Here is a 25,870-nt window from a genome sequence, read left to right as displayed (position 1 = left end):
ACGTGTCCTTCTCACGCCATCCGCTCAAACGTTGCCTGCGTGCGTACTGCTGATGAGACCCAAGAAGGCCGAAACAGCTGTCCAGTACTGGCATGGTGACGTTTGACTTACAAACATATGCTATACATGCAGCCAAAGAGCCCCTGCTAATTTTCTCCCCCTTATACACTTGGCTGGCTTTGCACTGGGCTTTCAGAGGTGTCTTAGGACACCCTGACGGGAGGCATCACGTGCCACGTGACCTTCTGACGCCATCCGCTCAAACGTTGCCTGCCTGCGTACTGCTGATAAGGCCTAAGAAGGCCGAAACAGCTGTCCAGTACTGGCATGGTGACGTTTGACTTACAAACATATGCTATACATGCAGCCAAAGAGCCCCTGCTAATTTTCTCCCCCTTATACACTTGACTGGCTTTGCACTGGGCTTTCAGAGGTGTCTTAGGACACCCTGACGGGAGGCATCACGTGCCACGTGACCTTCTGACGCCATCCGCACAAACGTTGCCTGCCTGCGTACTGCTGATAAGGCCTAAGAAGGCCGAAACAGCTGTCCAGTACTGGCATGGCGACGTTTGACTTACAAACATATGCTATACGTCATAGGCGCCGACTGCGGGGGGGGGGCGCGGGGGCCCTTGCCCCCCCCCCCCGAACATGAACTAGGGGGGGGGCGCCGCCTCCCCCGGGAAGTCCCGCTAAGAGACTGACACCAAGGTTTGGGGCTCGGCGCGCCCGGGTCAAAAAAGCGAAGAGGCACCAACCCCAAAAATGCATCTTGCAATTTGTAAAATATGTAGCCGCCCACCATACTCATGATCACAGTAGAAGGTGAGGCGAAGAAACACAGAGGATGACACAACACATAGCCTGAATTTCGCAAAAAGCAATCAGATCAATGAAACGAAGCAGTCGAAAAGGTACCAGCAGCTGCCAGTGAGGTGTAACTGTAGGATCTTCGGAACGCATATCCGTTGGGAGCGGGTTCAATTTCCGCTGCTCCATTTCATTGACCATATTCATTATATTGCGCGCATTTCGGGTCAAACACCGAGGATTCAATGCATTTTGCTCCTTTTGCACTCAGTTTTCAAAGGCGTAATGCCTTCAGTTGTGCACATGTTCACTGTTTACGTTCTCTCTGTTTTTTCTTCTTTTCTTTCTGCTCTTCCTTCCTCTTATTTCTATACCAGTTCTGCATACATCATAGGATCCCGCCAGAGTGTGTGATTCTTCAGCTTTAGTGTTGTGTTCTTAATTTTTCTTTTCTTTTTCTTTCCTTCTTTTTGTGTTCTTCTTTTCTTTACCTTTTTTGTCTTCGCCATTTCACTTTTTTCTAATAACAAGCCGACATCCATCTGGCTTACCTTTCCTTTCTTTTCTTTTTTTAATAAACATATCCCCCCCGCCAGAGTACTTACTTCGCGGTGCGCCCTTGCCCGTTCTACCGTTCTTGGGCGGTCTACCCGTTATCTTTCTCTGAGGAACGGTCGCGGGGTCGTGCATGCTTACTGGTTGCCCTAGGCTTATCCGACAGTGAGTGTCTTAATGTAGTTATGACTACCTTGTAGTATCTACATGAGTAATAAGCAACATCATGATCACAATCTCGCTCCCTTCTTTTGTCTCCACAGATTTGGCCGTCGGTCTCATCAGCGTCCTGACGGACATTATTTGGAAGACCACTGTCGACTGGTACGGTGGAAACGTCGGCTGTAAATTTGTCAGGTTTGCTCAAGTAAGTCGCCCCCTTCTCCCGTTAAGAAGAATGAAAAAAAATCGCATCTTATGTATCAGCGGCATTTCAAGCATAAGACCGTACGTCTCCCGCAGTAGAAGGACAGCCTTGAGGTTGAAATAGGGGCTGCTGCTAACCTGGGATCTGTACGCCAGATAGTTGAAATATCGGCTGCTCCTAATCTGGAACATACTTCTTCCTACTGTCGCTTCTCCAAACGTGCAGGTATACCGACCTTATTCCGTGCCGTTTTCTCATTTCAGATTCTAGTTACTTATTCCTCAACATATGTCCTGGTGGCGTTGAGTATAGATAGATACGACGCCATTACGCATCCCATGAACTTCTCAGGAAGCTGTAAGTGTGCCAGGATTTCTCTTTCTCTGTCGTTACGGCTGAGAACACAAAAGGTTTACAAATATTCGAAAAATAACCACTGCCAGTGTGCATGATAAGGCAATCGAGCCGATAAAGCTGCAGAGTCTCAAAGCAGAAATGACATATACACAGTACTTATAGGCTCGGTCCCTTCCAGAACGTTTTCAAGGATGAATTTATTTCCTTCCTTTTACCTCGCCTATCTTATTCCTAGCTCCTCTTCGATTATAAAACTTGGCTGCCTCTTTGGCCATTGGCGGACTCACTTCTTAAGAAAGTCTACGGGACTTTTTGTTCGCAGGGCTCTCGTAAACCTGGCTAAATTTCTACACGGAACAGGTACAGGCGTGTTCCTTTTCGTCGCAGAAATTTCTTTATTCAAGACAGACAGCAGCTGAAAGTTAAAACAGCACCGCGGTACAGGGTCGATAGCGCATGCTAATGCTAGTTCCTCTCGAGTTTATCTAGGGAATGACACATTTTTGAAGGCCTGGAGAGATCCACTAATTTTTGGCGAATAAAAGTTTGTCAAATTTTCAATACATTGGAGTCTACGGGAGTCTATGGATCAACAAAATCCTTCTCTCGGCACGCGCGGCTGCGATATCTGGCCCAAAATGATGTCATTCCCTACAGTAACGGTCTAGGAATTGACTGCAATCAAGAAATTCGACACACTTGCTGCGGTTTTCCAGATCCCTGCGTATGAAAATAACGGATTTGTCGTTCGCTAGCATGCTCGCACTCTGGCGCCGATTACATCACTTCCTTAGAACGCGGGAGTGAAGCAAAACAAAGAAAACAATTTTCCGACGGTGCAGCTATCCCTCGCCGGAATCGGAGGTGTAGATCGCATGAGTTTAAAGATGGTGTCCGGACAAAAAAACGCAGTTGAGCTGAAGGTGCGATTGGAACAGTGGGTGCATGAGACTCATGTAACCGGAATATTTCGTTTTGTATCAGTCGGAAACATTAGAAAATTATTTAATCGGACTTCGCAGCCGACTGCGCGCTCCCGGCTGAATTCAGGCAACAATGTGCGGACTGACGTCATGGAGTCGGTCATGAAGGCAGGCTGTCCGTCACAAAATGCGGCCTTCCGACTCGCAGTCTGCTGCCGAACAGTCGGTAGAAACATCTGCCTTCATGCTTTCGGTGGTATCGGACCGCAACCGGCCTGGCGACGCCGTCAGCTGAGCGATTGGAGATCTCGCCGGCAATGCCAATTACGTCACCGGAAGAGGCGAAGCAGGGAAGGGCCGTTTCAACCGATGTTTTTGATGTTTTATGATAAAGCACGAACGAATTTTGAGAAACTTTTTTGCCGTTTTCTTCTTGGAAGACGTCCTCAAGTGGATATGACATTAACTTCAGAATTCCAGATTACTCGCGGACGCTACCTTTAAATGCGGTAGATTTGTGGGGCCGTCATGTGGTGGTTGGGTCTATAAAGCCACGGATGAGCCAACAACATGGTGGTTATCCCTGTAAAGCTATCGCTTTGAAAGTCAGTCTTTATGTCCCCCCAAATAAAACTGAATACAAATAACGAGATGGCTTAACCTGCAAACTCACTTTCGAATACTGCAACAAGTTACTTCAGTTACGTCAGTACGCTTAATTGAAGTTGGGCTCCGCTGATGATGGCATCTGTTTTCATTGGGAAGTAACGCTTGCTGTACCTTCGCGTACGTAGACACAAACACTCACAAACACGAAGGCTCTCCTGCTAAGCAAATATTGACGCGTGGCTCCTTCAATTAACGTATGGTTGTAAATAGTGTTCCGGGTCTCCGTTGTTTATTTTGGGGGCACATTGGAAGGTGCTCTTTCGAAGCTTATTATTTTTTGTTAGTTTCTATTGTTTATTTGTTATACGCTTACAACAGACTTATCCGAAATTTGGAGTCACAGCAATGACCGTGTCACGACAAACTCCGAAAAAGAATGACCAGTTTCCTTGCAACAACATCATTTACTTTTTCACACATTACTTTACTTTTTCGCCAAATTTCACATGACTACAGTTCGAGCTCTGGTGTAGGCGACTGCATACCACTGTCAAGGCCAATCACTACACCAATTGGTACCGTTGTTATACTTGACGTGAGGACGGAACGGGACGTTCGCCTTTTTGTGACACGTTAACTTCAATGTAATATGGGTCCCAAAAAGCCGTACATTTCCAATCTTCAACAACTTATGTAGTGAAGTTCCGTTTTCAGAGCACAGCGTATAGAGCGTATCTCCCCACTAAACGTCGTTGCAATGTCCATGGTTGCTCGCAGGGAAACGTGCGCGGTGGCTGGTGGCTACGGCTTGGATCACCTCAACGGTGATGTCAGTGCCTGCCATCTTCCTCAACCACGAGGTTGTGGTGAAGGGTCGTCTCCAGTGTTGGATCAACCTCACCCCCTGGGAGTGGAAGTTATACATGACGCTTGTAGCCATTTCGCTCTTCTTCATTCCCACGCTTATCATCACTGCCTGCTACAGCATCATCGTCTATACCATCTGGACCAAGAGCAAGATCCTATCCTACCCTAAGCTCTCAAACAAGTCCGTCTCGTCACAAGGTACGTCGTACGTACTATCCACCCACCCACTCCCTTGCGCATAGCACGGCCGTCAGGGCGCGCCACGTTGCACGGAAATGCGATTTCCAGTTCGCAGCAGGGAGTACTAGAAGAGTGGAAGATGTCCGCGGTAACCGTTTCGAAAACACGATAAGCCAGTCGCCCTAGCATTTTGAAGTGCACTTCACCGCATAGCACGCTCCTAACCAGCCATCATCTCGAACGATATCGTTATCTGCCCTGATTTGTTAAAAACGGGAGGCGTACGCCTTTTTTGTGATACTTATGCTGTTCATAATTGCCACAAAAAAGGCGTACGCCTCCCGTTTTCAGCAAATCAAGGCAGATAACGATATCATTTGAGATGATGGTTGGCTAGGAGCGTGCTATGCGGTGAAGTTCAGTTTTAAGAGTGTGGCTGATGTCACGTTGCTGGTCTTCGATTTCATGGCTTCCTTTAACGTATCGTTTTCGTAGAGTCCTTCCGATCTACTAAAACACATGGAAGGGGAGGAGGTTCTTTGAAGATCAGTTGCGTAGCTCCTGACAAGCAACCTCTTTCGGCATCTTCGAGAACATGGATTAGGATAACTTGAAATGTCGGATAAGAATAAATCAGTTTTGTACGTAACGCCGTTAGAGTAATCGATACTTTTTTCGGTATCGGGGTGGAGATCGCGATACTTTTTTAAATCGGTATCGGGAAAGTATTTCCGTTACAAATTTATGGTAACGCGACCTCCGTACCGTTACCGATACTTTTTTAGTGCCCCACTTCTTCACCACCCATATTTTTTACTCTTATTCATTGCCAATGGTCCGCCTAGCGCTCGACAAGAACCCTGTGGACACCCATACATTGTCTGTAACGGGAACTTACCAAGCACATGTTCACTTTTTTCTTCGAACCTGGAAGAAATACTTAACCACGCTGCGCTCAACAAAAGAGTTGAGGTCAACGAACAGAGGTCAAGTCATTCACAGTGCGCCCTGGATTCCACTGCGAGGCTGCCATGTCGCACTGTGCCACGCTTACATACTGTGGCACTGTTAACTTCGGATAGGTTTCCTTGGTCATTGGACTCCACGGTACGTGTGGGTCTGACACTAACGTAATTGTCATATTGACCTCTGTCGGCTGCCGGAGAGACCACGGCTTGCTAGAGGATCTAGGACATCTCGGCGTAAGCCGCGTTTCGGTGTAGGGACATTTTGGTGCACAGGCACATTTTGGCGCATTTTGTTTCGCTGTGTTTTCTATGTATACAGGCGTGTGTTGACACCGGGTGTAGGATAAAATGTCCCCTGGTTGTGCGGGAGAAAGAAAAAATGAGCCCAAAAATACAAGCGCATAGTTGCGCACGGCTAATGAAACACATCACAATCGACCGAGTGGTGTTATCACTCGCTGTCCCGATTTGTTGAAATTGAGAAACACAGTTTTTTAATGAGTTAATGTCGAAAAGTCGAAGACCGAATTATAGAAAGACCAAAAAATAAGCATGAATTGCTTATTAGATTTAATTTAGATTATTATAATTATTAATGATTATTAATGATTAATGATTATGATTTAGATTATTATTAATGAATGAAGCTGAAAAAGAATTCATGTAGAAATCATTTTCGAAAATAAGCTCTTTCTGTATCCACAGCTGTAAAATCAACCCTAGCACACGGAGGAATTGTGCCAAAAAGCGGCATACAAGCCGCTTGACAAGGGCATAAGATGTTGTTTTAAAGGCGTCAAAGGCATTTGGCACATTAATTCCCAATACTTGTCCTGAGCTCAACGTTGTGGAACTACCTTAAGCAGCAGTTGTAAATTTTCGAATACATACTTTTGATTTCTCGGTGGCCTTCTGCCTGTCGATAGTTCGGTCTTCCGAGTTTTCGGTCTTTCTGGTTTTCAGCCTGCAGAGTGAGGTATGTAGTCTCACACACAAACATGTCATTAGATTAATGTCTTAGATTAATATCTCATAAAGTTCTCGTAAGTCACGTGAAAGTGATCGGAAGTCACGGCACCGAAAAACGTCCCAAATGTCCGTGCACAAAGGTGCCCATACACCGTGATGTCCTACACCGAAATGTCCGTCGCCGCTTGCAGTTAAGACGGCTTTGCTCGTTTGTTGGTTGGTTTTGTTCGGTTATTTGTTTGTAAGGGGAAAAAAAAAGACGAGAAATTGAACTCGTCTCCCCCCGACTTGTTCTGCTACTCCTAACAAAAATTCTCGCCCCACCCCCAGAACACTTCCATGTGCTCGACTCGCAAGTTCGCTATTCACTATTCACATGTTCGCTATTCAAAAGTCCACTATTCACATGTTCACTAGTAGTCCACTATTCGCAACGAACGACTTTGAGAACCAGCTATTGATAAAAGTCAAGCAAAGTGTCCGAGCTACATAATAAATATGCTGTCTTTTTGCTGCAGAAACTGTTTTCTCCCAGTTTGCTATTATACAGATGGGTTGTTCACGTAAGCGAGATTTTTATGTTGCATCATCTTCGTATTTCCAATAAAGGCATCGGGCAAAATATCGCGTTACTTTTTTTAGTAACGGTAGCGGTACTCCGTTGCTTTAAAAAAGAAGTATCGATATCGGTAGTTCGATACTTTTCACTGAAGTAACAAGTATCGGTATCATATTTCGGTAACGGGTACAATAAGATTGTCTTACGAGATGCAAGGTAGAACTTACTATCTTCCACTGTTCTTACTAAGTACGTAGTCGGCATGTGACAAAAGTCAGTCTATACCTAACTACTAATTAGTTAGTTCATTAATTAGTTTATCCTTTATTTCCTAATTATTTTCTTTTCGTTTTTATTTATTTTATTCTTTCATTCATTTTTCTTGATTCTTTGCGGAATAGCAAACCGGCTACCCGTTTTGCTGACCTTTCCCCCCCTTTTTTTTTCCTTTGGTCTAATAAATATATCCCCCCTCAGTCTACAACGCGTCCTGGAGTAGCCAGTCCAGAGTAGTTTGGGACTAACATCTCCATTTTTTTCTTTTGCCAATCAATCAATCAGTCTATAAATGTTTGCCACCGGCATCTAGTTTCGGTTGCCCTTTTGTACTCTTATGAAGCGGATATCCGTCCCCCAGGCGAAACACGTAGCTCCCCTTCTTCTGATACATTCATAAGCGCTTACACCGCGCCACTTAACAAAAAAGAAACAGGAACAGAATGGAATGTTCAAAACGAAACTAAATCGCTTGCCAACCTGAAACCAGGAACGTATCGAGGGGGACCTAAAAAGTGATGGAACGCCTGCCTATGAAGCCATATGTCACTCGACCGACCTTTAGCCCTTGTTTACAAAATATTATATTGATCAAATCAACGCTATCGCAAATTTAGTTATGTTTTTTTGTGTCTCAGATCGGTCTATCGTGGGCAGCTTAGACATATATTACCATTCCCCATTATATATATAACTATCTGCGCAATGTCGTGATTCTGAAAAGAAAAGTCGTAGTACCAATAACATACAATCTATTTCCTCCTAAACGCTATAATATCTCCTCTTGTTCTTAAACAACCAAAGTTTTTGTCTCCAACACTTATCTCAAATTCCCCTGTCACCCTTCCTGCTGTCCTCTCTCCATCTGTCCACGTCTGTATGCCGCTCATAGCCACCGTTGCTTCGCGGCGCTAACACGAAATTTACAACAAAAGAAAGCTTTCGCAATTCCCATCCGGCATGCCATAAAACCGATTTTATGAACGATATATCCGAGGCAATTGTTCACTATATACGCACTTCTTAACCTTAAAATTGTTACGTTGTCGTCCTCTTTTTATGTACCGATAAAAATAAATCCTTCGATACGCTCCAGATTGAAACACGTTCGAAGTACAAGACGGTGAGAAGAAGAAGAAAAAAAAAGAAAAACGACAGTGCGCTGCAAGATTTCCTTCACGGAATCGTAACAGAACATTCCATTTCTGTGCGTTTTATTCTCTCCCCAGGGAGCATTTCCACGAACAGCAAATCGGGGGACCACGACACTGACACTAAACGGACGAGTTCCAGAGGCATCATCCCGAAAGCGAAAATCAAGACCATCAAAATGACTCTCATCATCGTATTTGGTACGTACGCACGTTTTACATTGGAAAGTCGAGGAGAAATATTGTTCTGGTTTGTTCGTTCTTCTACCATGTCGATGCTTTTACGACTGAAGATTACTTCGTCACGAAGCGAACCGTATCGTATAACGATGTCGATGTTACCATTTCCGTGTCGTCTGAGAATCAATACATGTAAAGAACTGCAGCGTGTGTAAAGTGAAAATTATTAATTAGGGCTGTGCAGATAGTCCTTTTAAACCAGAAGCACATATGGAGCGAAGAGTTAACAACCGATGGAAGTACAAACCGGAAAATTATGTAACAGAAAGTATGCACATGCTGCATATACAGATACACACACTGCAAAGGTGTGAGATGCGCATTCGGATACTTATTCGATTGAAGTTGCACTTACTTTGCTGATTGGGTTTAAGGGTGCAGCTTCGGAACTATTCGAATATATTCGGTTTCGAAGAGACATCGATTCGATCCGAAATTAGAATGTAGAATTCCATATTCGATTCAGATTTCGAATCGAATACATATTATTCGCTTCGGTATTCGGAAAATCCGATTATATATCACGGCTGTAGTATCAATCAATTCGAAATGAGGAGGTCTGCTTGCATCGCGTAGTGGGTTTTCAAATCGCGTTGTTTTATTATTATTTTTTTATTGAAGTATGAAACAATACTAAAGGAAAAGAAAACGTCATTCAGGGGGATAGAGAATACCTCTTACCGAAGGGATGTGCGATATACAACGACTGGCACATTTCATTTGTTCATTACCTTATAGGCACCTCCAGGTTTGTGTTGTGTTCGTCAGAGATATGAAATGGAATGCGACAGTTGGTGATGATCCATTGCAAACACTGCACCACAGAAACGCAGGACTAGAGGGCTACAACACACAAGTGTGGCTCTGCAGATGTGCTTCTCTTTGTGTGGTAGCCCTGCAGTCTTGCGTTTCTGTGCCACAGTGTTCGCGATTGTGCTGTGTTCGCCTGTCACGTGTTCCAGCCTCAGAACCGTTACTTTCCATCCTGTATGTTTGTTTCCTCAATACGAGGGGTATCTAGAAAGTAGTAGTTAGTTAGTTAGTTAGTAAATTAGTAAAATAAACTAAACCTTGGAGCTTTCAGCAACCCACCATGGGTGGGTTGGGTGGGTGGAGTTTACTAGAAAGTAAATTTAGGAAGTTAAGCGGCTATTTACAACAAAGTACGAAAACCCGTTTTTGAAAATGTTTTATTTTCACGGAGTTCCACATGTCCTGCACTACATTTCTACGCAGTTTCCACTCTTATTGACGCCCTTATCATAGCGGCCGCCAGTTTTTGCATCCCTGCATCGTTGTCAAACGAAGGTATGGTGGGCTAGTCCACCACTTCACGGCTTCCTTTACATCGTCTGCATAGTTTTCATGTTGTTGTTTTTTTTTTGTCTTTGAGAAAACGCCGGCCACCACTAAAACGCTTTCGTCATCTGTTTTCACAAGCTGTCCCGGAAGCGCCCCTACAAACGTATCTTATTGCCTCAGAATGGAGTCTCCGTACCGCCAGTGGACAAATGAACTCGAACGCATGTCCACAATGGCGATCGCAGTCTTGCAATGCCAATATTTGCAAACAGAACTCACGTTTTGGATGCGCACCGTGTGTTCAGTTTCGTGCCCTGATTCTGCGGGTTCTTCGTCTCTCTTGACCTCTCCCGAATCTGTGCTCCGGCACTGTGTTCTGTCTTCACGCTCGATCTTCCTTCACTTGAGGTGTTCTTGTTGTGATTCTTTTCTTTTATATAGATATATATATAATTGTTAAGCCTATGCCTAAACTAAAAACAAACTGAGTAACTTCTTAAAAACGCGTTCAATTATACGCTATTATTACGCAATAATATTCATTTTGCCGTATTTTAACTGCTTTTGTTTCGCAACTCTTGTTGAAATCTAAGCACCCCCAGTTTTCTTTCTGTTCACACCAATACGGCATACTGTATTGGAACTGATAAGGTGGCATAAAGGCATGCCAGCTCGTGAATGAACGCCATCATGGACAAAGCCTGATATTGAGCAACGCAGAGACGCAAAGACTCAAAGTCTATTGAGTCTCGTGTCTGTTTGTGTCTCTGTATTGGCCAGACACATACTTTGTCCATGATGGGACTGTATGAGAACGCCGATTTATTATTTGAAAAAAAAAAAAAAAGGATGCTGTGCCACGCCTTAAAGCGATGAACCTTCATTTTGCAGTGTTCGTGTTGTGCTGGAGCCCGTACTTCATCTACGACCTCCTTCAGGTGTACGGTTACATTTCACAGACGCAGACTGCCATTGCGGTGTCTACTTTTATCCAAAGCTTGGCTCCGCTCAACAGCGTCGCCAACCCCGTCATCTACTGCCTCTTCTCCACCAATCTGTGTCGAAACCTAAGGCAAGTCCGACAGAAGGTCAGGGTTCGCGCCCTGCTGCCCTTCCACAGCGAATTACCCAATGGCGCCAGGCCGACCGCAAGCTTCGTGAGCCGCCTGGCAAGCGTCGCTTGATTCACGCACCTCAACCGAAGGCACACATTGCACTTCGAAGCGTCCCATGTTAACGGGTGTCAAGCTATGCTGTTCGTGCTGAGCGCAGATATTCTTGCGAAATTTTATTCCCCACGCAATACACTGCACTGTCTCGTATACTGAAGATGTCATAAATACGGAGACCCCGCCTATAAGATGTCGATAAGTTATAATGGATAGCGTATCTCGCAGCGTACAATGTAGAATTGTAGTAAGCTAAATGTGCTATATCTGAACTCGTTCGGTAATACAACAGAATGAACTCCCATTAACCGTTACGAGGATGTGTTGATACGCTAAGAGGGCAGTCCTCTGAGAGCTCTGTGATAACGACTACAAGTGTGCTTCGCCTGTCGAAAAGGCACAAGTATAACTGACAGAACTAATAAGCCAATTAGAAGAAAGGTATAAGCCCTCCGCGTAAAGTTGTGCAGTTGACGGTGTTCCATTATGTTATGCTGTCGTTATGTAACGTGTTGTAGCTCGGATGCTATAGTATATTTTCATTGATGATATCCTATGGATGGATTCCACAAGTTGCTTTATCAATTGGACACGCAAGAAGTGAGTAGCATAGATGTCATCGTTTACCCATCTCCACCGTAAGAGCCTTATCGATGTATCAATTCGAGGAACACTGTCGCATCGCCCCAAAAAACAGATCCATCTCGCACATTCAGTGCGGAACAGAAAGGTAGCCTTGCTTATGAATAAAATCGTAAGCGACAAATCAAATAAGTCAATAAAGCGGCATACGTGCTAGAATATGACCTCAATGTCACTCTGCTTGTCTTTTGCAGGATTTACCTTAGGCTGGCACTTCCCAAGCCTTATTACGAGGGGTGTTCAAGTCAAACCGGGACTTTTCATTTTTCGCAAAAGTAAAATGAACTTACAGGCGAGAAATTAGTTTTATTTTTCAACGTAATCTCCAGCTGGCACTAATGCACCTGTCCAGGCGTTTCACGAGGGCTTGGATGCCAGCAGCGTAGAAATCCTTACCGGCGCGTAGCAGCCATGATCGGACCGCATTCTTGACCTCGTCGTCGCAGCTGAAGTGGCGGCCCCCAAGGAACGCCTTCAGTGGCCCGAAGAGATGAAAATCGCTGGGGACGAGGTCTGGACTGTAAGGGGGATGTGGCAGCAACTCCCAGCGAAGTTCCTGTAAGGTGTGTGTCGTGAGATGCGCGGTATGCGGGCGTGCATTGTCCTGTAGGGTGAGGACTCCTTTGGTGATGAGGCCCGGCCGCTTTTGCTTCAGCGCCTTATGCACATCCCTGAGAACCTGGCAGTAATATGCACTATTGATGGTGGTACCACTCGGCAGAAAATCAACATGAACAACGCCAGCCTTGTCCCAGAAAACCGTGGCCATGACCTTACCCGCAGACGGAGTGCCTCGGAACTTCTTGGGAGCTGGCGAGCCCGGATGCTTCCACTGTTTTGATGCGCGTTTAGACACAGGAGTAAGATGGTGCACCCACGTTTCATCGCACGTGATGATCCGATCAAGGAACGGCTGTCCTTCAGTGTCGAAACGGTACCTTAGCTCTCGGGAGATTCCCAGTCTTCTCTGCCGGTCAAACACGGAGAGCTGCCTCGGGACCCAACGAGCACTAACTTTCCGAAACTGGAGGTGTTCATGAATGATAGTGTTCAACGTTCCCACAGAAAGCTCCGTCTTTCGAGCCAGTTCGAGACATGTTATCCGTCGGTCCTTTAGGATCAGGCGCTCCACAGGTTGGATGTTCTCAGGAACTCTGACACTGGGCTCTGAGCCGCCCTGGCCGGGATCGTCCTGCACTGATGTACGGCCGTCTCGGAACCGTTTGCACCACTCAAACGGTTTGCTGTGGCTAATTGTATCGTGGCCATACTGAGCCTGAAGTCTTCTGTGGATTTCAGATGACTTTACGCCTTCATTCACGAGAAGCTTCATGACAATTCGCTGTTCGATGTGCGCGCTCACCTCGTTGTCGGCCATCTTGTCCAGCACGTGTATTCTGTTTTGCACAAACTTTGGACCACCACGTGGTGAACGTGGAGGCCTGTCGCGTGTGAAAATGACGAAAAAGAAGTAGCGCGAGCCATTTGTACGCTCAGGAGACAGAAAGTCCCGGTTTGACTTGAACACCCCTCGTACTTAGTTTAAAATCATATTGTGATGTAGTAGTACGGATAAATAAGTAATAAACTAAGGAATGACTCTTCTGCTAGCAGAAGAGGCAAAAACAGTTATCGTCTCTTCTTCTGCCAAAAAATAGTACATTTCGCTATAATTTACCCCGTGACAACACCTTACGGTGGAGCAAGGTAAACAACAAATGGTCGACGCACTTCTTGCCAAACTGCATTCAAGCTTTTGATGCCCATTGAAACACCCCAATCATCATCGTCGCAATAAGTCGTCATGCAACATGATTGGGCTAAAGATATCGTTTCATGTACCTCCTCTTGCAAGGTGACAAACATGTGCATCAGTGAAATGCTCTTAATGGCACATCAACACGAGCTGTACTGCTCTTAGCCCTCTTATACGCTTGAAACGAAACGTCTTCTGTGAGGATGAAATACGTGTGTCACCATTTTGTCAGGAAGATGTGACAAATCAAACGGCGCGAATTTCTGTCTTGCTTATTGTAAACGCTCCACGTAGTTCAAAGTACGTATATTTGAATGGTATTTCACACGGCTAATATTCAGCAGAACTCAAGAGAATTCATTTATCTTTCTAAACAGCGCAGTTAGCATTTCAAGAGGCTATATCAATTCAACACCCTCAATAATTATAATGCTATTACACGTGCAACGAATGCTCTTCTTGTAAAAAGAAAGCGACCCTCTCAAGCTCCGGTACAGCGTATAGCGTCTGTTCAGTTCTGAATTGGGCTAGTTGCTATACACAGTGCATGACGAGACATACTATAGAGACGTGTCCCGGGAGTCTTCGATCGTTTATTCTGTTTATTTCTTCTGAATGGTATAGCATTTGTGTGATGCAGCCCAGCTCGTATTTCGAACAAACTGGGAACAACGGAACAACTGCAACGTTAACGCGAGCGAAACTGCAATGGGAAAGAGGGATTATCTCCATTTCCAACTCGGAACAGGATACGCCCTTTAGAAAAGGGCACTTGAAAACTGAAGCGAGCGATTGTGTTTAGTACACGACTTGTCGCACTTAAGATTATGCATATCTTATTTGATATCAGTACTTGACGTGCTCTTGCAAAAACATGTAACCGGAAAAGGTGTCATGCGTTTTACCTAATCTGTAATTAGCATAATTCATGTGACTGTGTTGCGGAAGCTGAGTGGTTGAAAGCAGCTGACTCCTAGCACTGATTGTCAGAGAACAATAATTCTGGAAAACTACATGAAATTGTTTGTCATATGTCGCAGTAGGTCGTTGAAAGTTATTGAAGTAATTGAAGTTAATTGTCCGACCACCCGACCCACAGCTCGAACACGTTCTTCTTCGACTGCAGCATGCATCGACATGGCCATACCTGGAGCACGTGTTGCACTGAGTCTCACCTCTCACGTGGCACATATGATCTGCATGGTGAAAGCTTAGTTGTTTCGGAAGTTTTCGCAAAATGGCACTGAACTTAACTTCCCTCCTTCTAAGCGTTCCTTCTCACGCTTCCAATCGTGAGAAGTGGAATACCGCACTTTATGATTTCCTTTATTTGATCCTCCGAGAACGACGTGTCGATTCGCAAGAGAACGCCATAGTACGAACCGTGTGGACGCCGCTAGCAGCCAAAGACAATAATGAAAAAGATTCGTATATGTATTCATACAAACGGCATCACTCACGGAATATTCCAAGAAGAAAACTTCTCACTATTCCGCCGCGTACTGTGTGGCACATTCAGACTGTCACCAGGAACCGCGTGAGTGGCGTACACCGCACTTAACAGAAGACAATAGAAGCTCTACTGTTCGCAACATAGGATACGTTGATGACCTTCTAGCCGACTTGAGCAAACGGGAACTATATTCGTGAATTATATCAGCAACGTGCAGACGCGGAAGGCACACACACACACACACAAAGAGACGATGATGAGATGGGGCGGAAGACAAAATCAAACGGTAAAACGCAACAACGGGGCCGTAGTGGCAATTGCAAAGCATATATGACCAAACGATACTTACCTGTGGTGATGCTGCCGCCGTTGATTTCTTATTTCTTTCATCTGGCTACCTTAGCCTTCCCAGACGTCATTCTTAATGCTTATGTTCCCATAACCACTGTGATCGAGCCTTCACAAGCACTGATTTGCTTCCATAACTGCGAACAGATCAAAGCCACTCATCCATGAGACATTGCATATTCCTGTCGTCTGCTACGGAATGCTCCCGAAGGTTGCCAGAGGCGTAGTTGGGTCGCGGTCACATGGTTGCGAAGAAAGCTGTAAAGCATTTTGCACCTACTAGTGGAATATTCTGGAGAATGTCGTTCGCGTAAATACACGGATCACGTGTAAACGCACGGATCCATGAACTACTGGTCATGGAATACGCCTTAAAAATCCGTATAATTTCGGATAGCGCCTTAGATAACCAAAATAAGGTCATTGGAGTAGATTTACACGTAAGGTATGTCAGCCTGTTTGTGAGACGACAAGCTGCACTTGAACATTTGCTACACCAAAACACTGATGAGTTCACTATTGAGTGCAGGATTTAAGGGTAGTGGAACCGTACAGTTCTACGACCTAGCTTCATCGTCATCAATACAACACAAACACCGCAGCCCCACCGAACCCATGCCGGAGCATACCTCCAACCATAATGCGAACGTGAAGGAGTACGTGTAATCGGCCGTTGACATACTTCAGAAGCCGCGACACAGCTGCATAAGATTCCCAATCCATCTCAGCCCAATGTTACAAAGAGTATAACGTTTTCAATAAGCCTTTTATTTTACGTGGTTTCTATTTGGCCTCCTCCTTCAGTGTTTTTCAGCAGTCAAAGTTCAGTCTATTTTAAAACATTCGCAAGAAGTTGTTGATTACCTCTTGTAGTAACTGTAACAACGTCCCAGCAATGATAGCAGTTCTTTAGAGTTACCATGCTCATGACTGGCTGCACGTGATACTGATTTGTATGAAATGTAGAACCGAAAAATTGCGATAATTTAGCTCAATTCGCACTACGCATGATATAGCTGCCCTTAAAGTTATCACTGGTACTGTGCTCTTGCTTCAAAGACTTTTGCATGTCCCATTTGCACGCCCGGCACCTATCTGTCTCAAATGCACTCCTCTTCCCATTTCAGTTTCGGCTCGTGACTCTCTTCACACTGATGTAGACGCTGTGTTGTGCATGAAAGCAGCACATCATCTGTTCACTATGGCTGGAACTTGCACAGTGTTCCGATATTTTATCAATGTTCACCAGTGAAATGTATATTTCTCTATTTGCTGATGCTTTCAAAGCACTGTCTACAGCCTGCATTTTTGTCACATTTAGATCTTAGTTTGTAAAGTGTGTTGTGGTAAACGAGTCTAAGCATACACCTAATGCATTCCGTGTCGTATAAATTTAGGATATTTTTCGAGAAATACTTTCGTTTGCATCGAATATGTCATGCAACGTGTCGATCTCACGTTTCGCGTGGTCTGTTGCAAGATGTTACGAAATCTGGCATGCAATCACGTCGTAGCTTGATGTCCAGGTGTTGCTTGGGTGCTTCGTGAAACCAGGAACAGGGTTCTCCAATTAGCCCGCTTTTCTCTCTCTGTCTCACTCTCTCTCTCTTTTTTTTTACACAGTTTCCTTAGTAATAGTCCTGACCAAGGAGAAACACAAAATGAGCGTATAATCTAATTAATTTTCGCTGACTATTTGTAATTAACGAGAATTCGTAAGTACGGTTTCTGGTAAAAAAATGCTGATGAGAGAATTGCTAAGGAGCAAGCAAGCGCAGGTGACCAGAATACGTGACAGTAAACCCCGGAACTAGGAAGTCAAATACTCCCTAGTCTGGGAGTATCACTGCTTCTGGGACACCTCAGAAAAAAAGAACGAAGAAAAACCTCAACAATATCCTCCAGACCTCTTTCTATGAACCTCGTTTTAATTGAATTTATTTTCCTTCCGAGAAACACAGAAACGAAATTTTTGCTTCATACCAAACTACGTGATGACCAAAAGTCAAACTGTTCTAAGTGTGAAGCGAGCTTCCCCACATAGCTCCCTCTGATATGGCAGAGCACGCTTTACAGGTACCTCTCCTTGCGTAGCTTGACGTAGCTCTACACAACCGCAGTTTTAGCACGTTTCCTCAAAGGAACTGAAAGAATAAAGGGACCGTGGTTTGAGTCACTGCGTACGCAACAGATTTTGCGTACGCAGTACTAAAACTCTCTAGTATCTTTCTGTGAGGTCTACAGCTCTTTGCCAACGCCGTCGCAGAAGACACAAACTGTTACCGATGCCCTCTCCGCACTGTCCATTGTATAGACCGTTGACATTCACTGACATTCACACCGTTGACATTCACTGAACGTGGATGACCCGCTGTAGCGTCTTCTGACTGAGTTAATGTTTAAACAAATGAACTTTTCTCTATGCACCTAGAAACCGAACTACTGCGTGGTAGCCTGTCGCATTTTGCAACATCCTGGATATGTGGTCTCACTGCATGCTGAATGATACTCAAGGGATATAACACATTGTCATAAACATCCTAACCATGTCTTTAACGTTCCGAAGGGATCTAGATTGTTGTGACTCTGTTGCACATACCACTTTGGCATTTTCCTTTTCATTCTTTCTTTCAAAGTCCTTTGCGCCTTCCCAGTCTCGTGACCCAACCGTCTTCTTAGTCCGGGATCTCTCTTGGAATGGTCAAAGCCTCAGGCAAAGTACATAACTTTTTTTCTGTTCTTACTAAGTTGCAAGTGGGAAGGTGAAGGAGCCGTTCGTGCTCTCTGTGGCCAGTTTTGTGTGACTCCTGTGGAATAAGCTTGAATTATAGGGCGTAAAAGTAGCTAGTCGCGGGTAAAATTAGCTGAAAGTATCGTAAAAGTAATTGAGTTGTCACGCTTCGGAATACGCTCACGTGTGATATGAAGTAACTCCAGCCTTTAAGATGTGTTATAATCGGAAATTTACGCACTAGACTTTAAAACATACGCCCAATTACCTGTTCAAAAATACGAGGGGTGTTCAAGTCAAACCGGGACTTTTCATTTTTCGCAAAAGTAAAATGAACTTACAGGCGAGAAATTAGTTTTATTTTTCAACTTAATCTCCAGCTGGGCACTAATGCACTCGTTCGAGCGTTTAACGGGGGCTTGGATGCCAGCAGCGTAGAAATCCTTACCGGCGCGTAGCATCCATGATCGGACCGCATTCTTGACCTCGACGTCGCAGCTGAAATGGCGGCCCCCAAGGAACGCCTTCAGTAGCCCGAGGAGATGGAAATCGCTGGGGGCGAGGTCTGGACTGTAAGGGGGATGTGGCAGCAACTCCCAGCCAAGTTCCTGTAAGGTGTGTGTGGTGAGATGCGCGGTATGCGGGCGTGCACTGTCCTGTAGGAGGAAGACTCTTTCAGTGATGAAGCCCGGCCGCTTTTGCTTCAGCGCCTTATGCACATCCCTGAGAACCTGGCAGTAATATGCACTATTGGTGGTCGTACCACTGGGCAGAAAATCAACATGAACGCCAGCCTTGTCCCAGAAAACCGTGGCCATTGCCTTACACGCAGACGGGGTGCTTCGGAACTTCTTGGGAGCTGGGGAGCCCGGATGCTTCCACTGTTTTGATGAGCGTTGAGACTCAGGAGTGAAATGGCGCACCAACGTTTCATCGCACGTGATGATCCGATCAAGGAACTGCTGTCCTTCAGTGTCGAAACGGTACCGTAGCTCTCGGGAGATTTCCAGTCTTTTCTGCCGGTCAAATACGGAGAGCTGCCTCGAGACCCAACGAGCACTAACTTTCCGAAACTGGTGGTGTTCATGAATGATAGTGTTCAACGTTCCCACAGAAAGGTCCGTCTTTCGAGCCAGTTCGAGACATGTTACCCGTCGGTCCTTGAGGATCAGGCGCTCCACAAGTTGGATGTTCTCAGGAACTCTGACACTGGGCTCTGAGCCCCCCGGCCGGGATCGTCCTGCACTGAAGTACGGCCGTCTCGGAACCGTTTGCACCACTCAAACACTTTGCTGCGGCTAAGTGTATCGTGGTCATACTGAGCCTGAAGCCTTCTGTGAGTTTCAGATGACTTTACGCCTTCATTCACGAGAAACTTCATGACAATTCGCAGTTCGGTGTGCGCGCTCACCTCGTTGTCGGCCATCTTGTCCAGCACATGTCTTCTGTTTTGCACAAACTTTGGACCACTACGTGGTGAACGCGGAGGCCTGTCGCGTGTGAAAATGACGAGAAAGGAAGTAGCGCGAGCCATTTCTACACTCAGGAGACAGAAAGTTCCGGTTTGATTTGAACACCCGTCGTATGTTCCCAGGGAACAAATACAAAGAAACCAACACATCATATCCCGCTGTAAAAGTGCTGAAATCCGATGCAAGTCCGTGCCGATCCAATTTGTATCCAATCACAACTCTATGGTAATTAACTTTATGAATATTCCGAATATACTCTTACAGGCAGCTATACCTAGAAGCGTCTGATATGACGCCCATCAGGTTTCTAAATTTCTAGATAAACTCCAAATATCGTTGACGTCGTTTCCTTTTTTTTTCAGCTGTTTCTTGTGGTTGCTGATCTTCTCCCCCTTGTGCACATCAGAACTCCAAAGCTTTTCTATTAACATGGCTCGCAAAAATAAATGGAATTTAACGAAATTAAGCGTTGCCTATTTTCTCGTCACGTGCAACTCAATTCCTTTTACCATGGTACTTTCACGGCTCTAATAACCTAAATAATAAACTAAATACTCTCTAAACCGATGACGTAATAAAGTATAACACACGCACTCGTGACGTGAGCTGTGTTTCACCTCAAGGCCCCACGTGCATTATTACTCCTCACTCTATTTCCTTTTCTCCCCCCCCCCCCCCACCACACACAACTTAATGCGCCTTAAGGAGCATAGAGTTCATGTTTATGCACGTGAGGCTTTCATTTAATACCTACTCGTCCTGCTTATTGCACGTGGCGGAAATCAGTATGCGTGTATTTTCGCACTTCTTGTGGCATTGCAGAGATATTTGTGTTAGACGTGTGAATTCCTTTGTTTGTTCAAGACTTGCAGCACACGCTTGTACCAAAGCCTGCCGAATAGTGAGGCATCCCGCCGATGACAGCACGCAAAGAGATGCGGCACGAGATGGCTTGGCATAACCATCATCGTTTCAAAAGTTGCAGCAATGGGCGAACAGATTTCCCTCTTTCCTTGCGTGCCGCCAGACCCGACCAACGAAGGCAGAATATTCTATGTTGTCTGGGGAACAAGCTACAAGTAGCGCCAAACAATGCTACCTCTGTTCTCGTGCAGGCTTCTTTATTGCTGTGATGGTCGAAGTACCTAGTTCTTAGCTGAGTTAAACCCGTGCGCCTCGTACAGTTTAGAACGCAACAGTTCGTGTCATGAGCAAAACAAGTCTAAGCAGTCTAGTACATCAGCTTCTGAGATATTGCAAAGTCGACGTGAAACTTGGAAACCGCTGGCAAAGGATTGTAGTGTACTAGGAGCATGAAAATATTTTAGGATTGTTGCGTGCATGTGCAAAGTTGACCGCAATATTCTTCATTATGTATTCATAAACACAGCTAACGTCCATAGTGCCCTGCAACTGATGATTATTTCCTGCTCGCTCAACAGGTCTCTCCGCCTGTGCAACTGGTTGGCAGAGAAACTGTGCAAGTGCTGTGCTGCGCCTGGCTCTTCGTCGTCGCGGCCGTCCTGGCGTGACCACACCACGAGCAGGCCCTCCGAGTACACGACTATGTCAGAGTCCTTGCACCGCTTTTCTTGTCACAACCGGCTGCCCATGCGCCATCAGCGGTGTGGTACAGTGGTCAAGCGGGTGGACGACATAGGTGTGCGCCATCAGAACTCCCACGTGTGACACTCTGGTGTGTTGGTCAAGCGATGTGCAATGCGATGTAAATTACACGACGCTGATGTGTACATCACCGATATCTCGTCGAGATAAGCGCGGACAATTCAATTACGGAGGCATGCTCAAATGTCACTTCGAAGATATGCTCTGCTGGACAAAGCCACAGCTCTGGCTCCCAAGTGAATATTGCAGGGTGGAACACCTGTCCTTATAATTTTGCTAAATTACCTAAAGAACTTCATTTAAATAAATACCGAGCATTAAACATCGGGGTCGCATTATTGTACAACTGCGTGCTTGCCCACATCAACATTTTATCGAAAGGCATCCTGTTCTCAACAAAGCACAGGGTAATAGTAAGGGTTACCTATAGCCAGTTTATTTATATGCCTAGTAATGTTTATCTGGTAGCATTTCACGTGTGCAGTTTCCCAATCGGTCAATGTAGAATCTCCTGAGACTTTATCAAGAGATAGAATGTCTCCAATAAATTAATGGTCTTGCAGATCTATATCGCAAATCAACGTATATTTACGGGCAACGTTTAAACTCAAATAAGAGCGGGACACATATTCGGTTTTCTTACAGAACACATTAAAAATAGCTGACAGAACTGAGAGGATGGCAGCTAGCTGGTGAAGATTCATAGCTCGAGAAAACCTTGAGCTTGAGGACGCGTAAAAGACGACGCAACACGAAGGCTCACAACCAGCAACATTACCAGTAACCTAGGTGGTGGCTGGTTGTGAGCCTTCGGCTGCATTCCAATACCCCAGTTAGTTGACTGCCTAGCGGTCTAACCGGAAGTGCCGCCATGTTAAGTCTCGTTCCAAATCTCGCCAAGTCCGCTATTCAGTCGGCTACCGCCTAGTGCGCATCGATGCAGTCTAGTTATACGCCTGACCATCTGACAGCCGGGATGGCTGAGAGCGGGAAACGCTAGTACCTGCTGCGCTTGCGCCGTACGCATTTCTTGCGTGAGCAACGAGATGGCGCCGCAGGCGCCTCGGCTAGACAAGCCTGTTCCAATAGTGACAAGCAAAGGGGTCTACTCAGCTGCCTAGTCAGGCGAATTCGCGGGCGCGAGGTATTGGAACGCAGCCTTCGTGTTGGGTCATGTTGTCCTCGTGCTCAAGGTTTTTACACACACCAAAAATAACACAAGGTTGTGTTTCCGGAGAAGCTGTAACGATGTGTTAACCCTTCAAGAACAGTATTTCTTTTTAAATTTGACGAGTCGTTCCCAGGTTCTGAATATGTTGGAACGCAAAAAATTGACAGCTGTAGAATCAAAGCAATACAAAGGGACAAAGGAATGAATGTGGAACATGTAGATGAGTCTCTTTTATTGCTCCGTGTATTTACTACGGTTTGCCTAAACTGTATTGAATAATAATATTATTACCCTGTTACCTACCATTCTGGCAGGCACATATAGCACGGAACAGTCAGTGTACATCGCCCCTGTCGAATATGTTGTATTTTAATGGGGGCTGGACTTTGTCAGGTGTCGCATTATCTCTCCTTCGCGGAACAACCATCATCGTGTTTTGTTCCCGTGCCACATTTCACGTAGAAACTAGGTGTCGCTCCGATATTCAGTTTTAGCCAACCAAGTGAATCTGGGAGTATGGTATTACAGTCTTTAAAAAAGGAAAAAAATCACTGAGCATGCAACATCTCGATAACTTTAATATGGCTCAAAAGTTTTCGTGCAGCATCTGCATTGAATAAGTGCAGATCCTTCCCGAAAACTCGGTTTTTTTTTAGTTTTTTTTTACTTTTGTATCCCCTCTATAGCAAGACTATGCTTTCCTTTGTTTGTGAACTTATTACCGTTTTACTACAGGCCAAACATTTTGAAGCAGCAGATCCGACCCCGTCGGTAAACACCCCCGTTATCTTTCTATTCCTTTGTAATCTAATCTAATCTGTTTCGGAGGCTTTTTTTTTCTTTTTTACAATGCGATGCATGACGTTCTTATGTATTGGAACAACATCAATCCTGACATGATGCCATAATCTGTCTGTCTGTATTTCAGCTGTTTCAACAAACGCTTTCATGTGCTAAGGCATGGATCCCCGCCCTTCAACTTTCACGAGCCGCCGTGTGACGTTTGCAGTGCGCCAACTAAAAGTAACGATAACACTTGCCATGCGCGAGACCGAGTTCGATATTAGGGTCATGGTGCATATTAGCGTATTGGCTGCTCCTGGCACCAGTTACAAGGGGCACCTGGCACCAGTTACGCGCTGCAAAACTAGTTTGAGTTCACACTGGTGCACAAGACACATAAAAACAACAATACAACAACATTATTGTAAAATAAAATCCATGTTGTTAAGAAAAGTAGCATTACAGCGAAGTTGTTGGCTAACAAGCAAAAATGCAGAGTAACGAGGCATGTTAAAACTGTCGCATTGGTAATGTTGGGGAGCATAGTACGCATGTGTGATTAGGAAGCGGGCGCTGACGTAAGGCTTCGAAGTCACGAGCACATTTGAGCTAAATTAGGTTCAATGTCTGCATCTACCATTCACCTAGAGTTCTAGCACACTGGTGTTCTCAATTTTAGAGCACATTTTGAGTAGGTACCACTTCTGAGCTGCGTCAAAATCCTGGCTGTTCCTGACAAGGTCGAGCTCGAGGTATTTATCGCTAGAGCACCAGTTGAAGTGCAAAGGTAAAGACAGATTTTCCCCAAAGAGGTTACTATTTGTAAATGTAACAAATACAGTTGTGGTAATTTTATTTTTTTTTTTTCATGGGAACCATGATTTTATGTGAAAGTATTCTGAAGTGAAACACACACCGTTGATATACGTAGGCTACGCGAACTGAGGTGCCATGAAGAGGCGAAGACTCGCAAGTAATGTGCTGTGTGTGGTGTCGACAAAGCTGTGGTCACTGATGTTGAAATTGTTATGTTTGTTAAAGGAATTTTCGTCGCGTCACTATGTCATAATATATTGCGGTATGTTTTCTTGGTAGAAACAATAACTTTGTGTAGGTGTCAGATGTCTATGTCAGTCCTGCGTGTTACCAAGAAAAATAATGTTTTATAGAACAATGGGTGTTATTTATATATCAGTGTATGGTGCCTACATGTATGACCATTTGTAACTTATGCCCTAATTTATTATACACTATTTATTTTTATGGCTGTTAACATTTCCGAGCCAGGTAGTCGGCCTGCATTGAAGGATACGTGTCGGTGAATTGTCATGAGCTACATAAATGGCAAATAAGCATTACTTCAGAGTGTTCCTGTTTCATCAAAAAATAATAAATGGTCCTTCTATGACATATATAAAAGCAAAATCCCTCATCTCCTGTAGGGTCAGAACCAGAATATTTTTTTACTCTGTTCTAGGTGAATGTAAAAAGACAGCAAGAAAATTGACATCTTTCATAAATGGTACTCTACCATAAAAGGCTCTCAGGCAAACACTGCATGGTGCACAGGCGCACAATAAGAATGAAAGCTGCATGACATTGCCTTCAGATTGTTCTGTATAGTATGTCTTCTGCAAAAGCTTCAACATTTAGCTTTCAATTTGGTAATGTGAAGGCCCACTTTGGACAGTGGCAACTGCATAGGCTGATAGCCTAATCTTTCTTCCGTCATAAATATAGGAGCAAAGCATTTTTCCCACACCATTTAAAAACCATACATGTGTCACATAAATGCTTCATAACAGAAAACCAAACACACATAGTAGATAAACAGTTTTATGTAACATTATAATGTTAATATCAAAATAATATTATCAAGTAGATAAAACAACCCAGTTTTTGGGAACCCTCAGCCTTTTCTCGCCTTTGAATCCCAGATTAGTAATTGTCGGATTTGTCACTACGCAGTAACTTGTCATCCCGTCTTTATGCACACCAAAGACAGCTACCGCGGATATGTATTCTGTTCCTGATCCAAGAGAGATGGAGCAGCGCCATGGGTGCCGTCACAGGAGATGAAAGGCAGGGGACGGGCGTTGCCCCCCCTCCCACACCTGGCTTCCAGAGGCGTAGGGATTCTGAGCTAAGAAAATGTAAATGTAATGTAAGAAAATGTCCCTTGTCTCTGGTCGTGTTTCCTTTTGTAGCTAAGAAAATGTAGTTGCAGGCTCAAAAATTTTGCCAGAATGCCAAACATTCTGCCCTGACCCCGCTGGAAAATATCCTGGCGCGCCCATGATCAGCACATTTCTGGGACAATGAAGTAGAACTACCCTTAAAGTTAAGAATGTGTACTTCAAAAACAGTGCAGCAGCACTGAGGTAGAATTACCCTTGACGTTATGTATGTGCATCTCAAAACCGGTGCAGGAGCACTTAGTCCTCATTTTGTAATCGCCATGTTAAGACAGGGACGGGTGCAAATAACAATGTATAATGTGCCATATGCCCTCAAACAAGTTGAAATATTTTTGTGAAACCACATATGAAAAAATATGTCTGAATACAAACTTCCAAACCGTGA

The 25,870-nt window shown here is 44.8% G+C and overlaps 1 protein-coding gene across 5 annotated transcripts in view; it reads left to right on the top strand.

Moving 5' to 3' along the window:
- The window catches only part of LOC135388691 (cardioacceleratory peptide receptor-like), a 404,160-nt gene extending 378,290 nt beyond the window's left edge, over positions 1 to 25,870 (top strand). For 3 of the 5 annotated variants that reach the window (XM_064618404.1, XM_064618407.1, XM_064618405.1), the window contains 6 exons: positions 1,632 to 1,735; positions 1,999 to 2,092; positions 4,402 to 4,689; positions 8,673 to 8,795; positions 11,028 to 11,208; positions 21,150 to 25,870. In XM_064618404.1, the coding sequence (XP_064474474.1) occupies positions 1,632 to 1,735; positions 1,999 to 2,092; positions 4,402 to 4,689; positions 8,673 to 8,795; positions 11,028 to 11,208; positions 21,150 to 21,396 (1,037 nt within the window). In that variant the 3' untranslated portion in view covers positions 21,397 to 25,870. Of the gene's footprint in view, positions 1 to 1,631; positions 1,736 to 1,998; positions 2,093 to 4,401; positions 4,690 to 8,672; positions 8,796 to 11,027; positions 11,209 to 18,140; positions 18,223 to 21,149 lie in introns of all 5 variants that reach the window. The other 2 variants (XR_010421500.1, XM_064618406.1) reach the window with 2 other exon arrangements.

This window comes from Ornithodoros turicata, chromosome 3 (genome assembly GCF_037126465.1).
Source record: "Ornithodoros turicata isolate Travis chromosome 3, ASM3712646v1, whole genome shotgun sequence".
Taxonomy (NCBI): Eukaryota; Metazoa; Arthropoda; class Arachnida; order Ixodida; family Argasidae; genus Ornithodoros; species Ornithodoros turicata.
The sequence above is the reverse complement of the archived record's forward strand: the minus strand, read 5'-3'. Positions and strand labels throughout refer to the sequence as shown.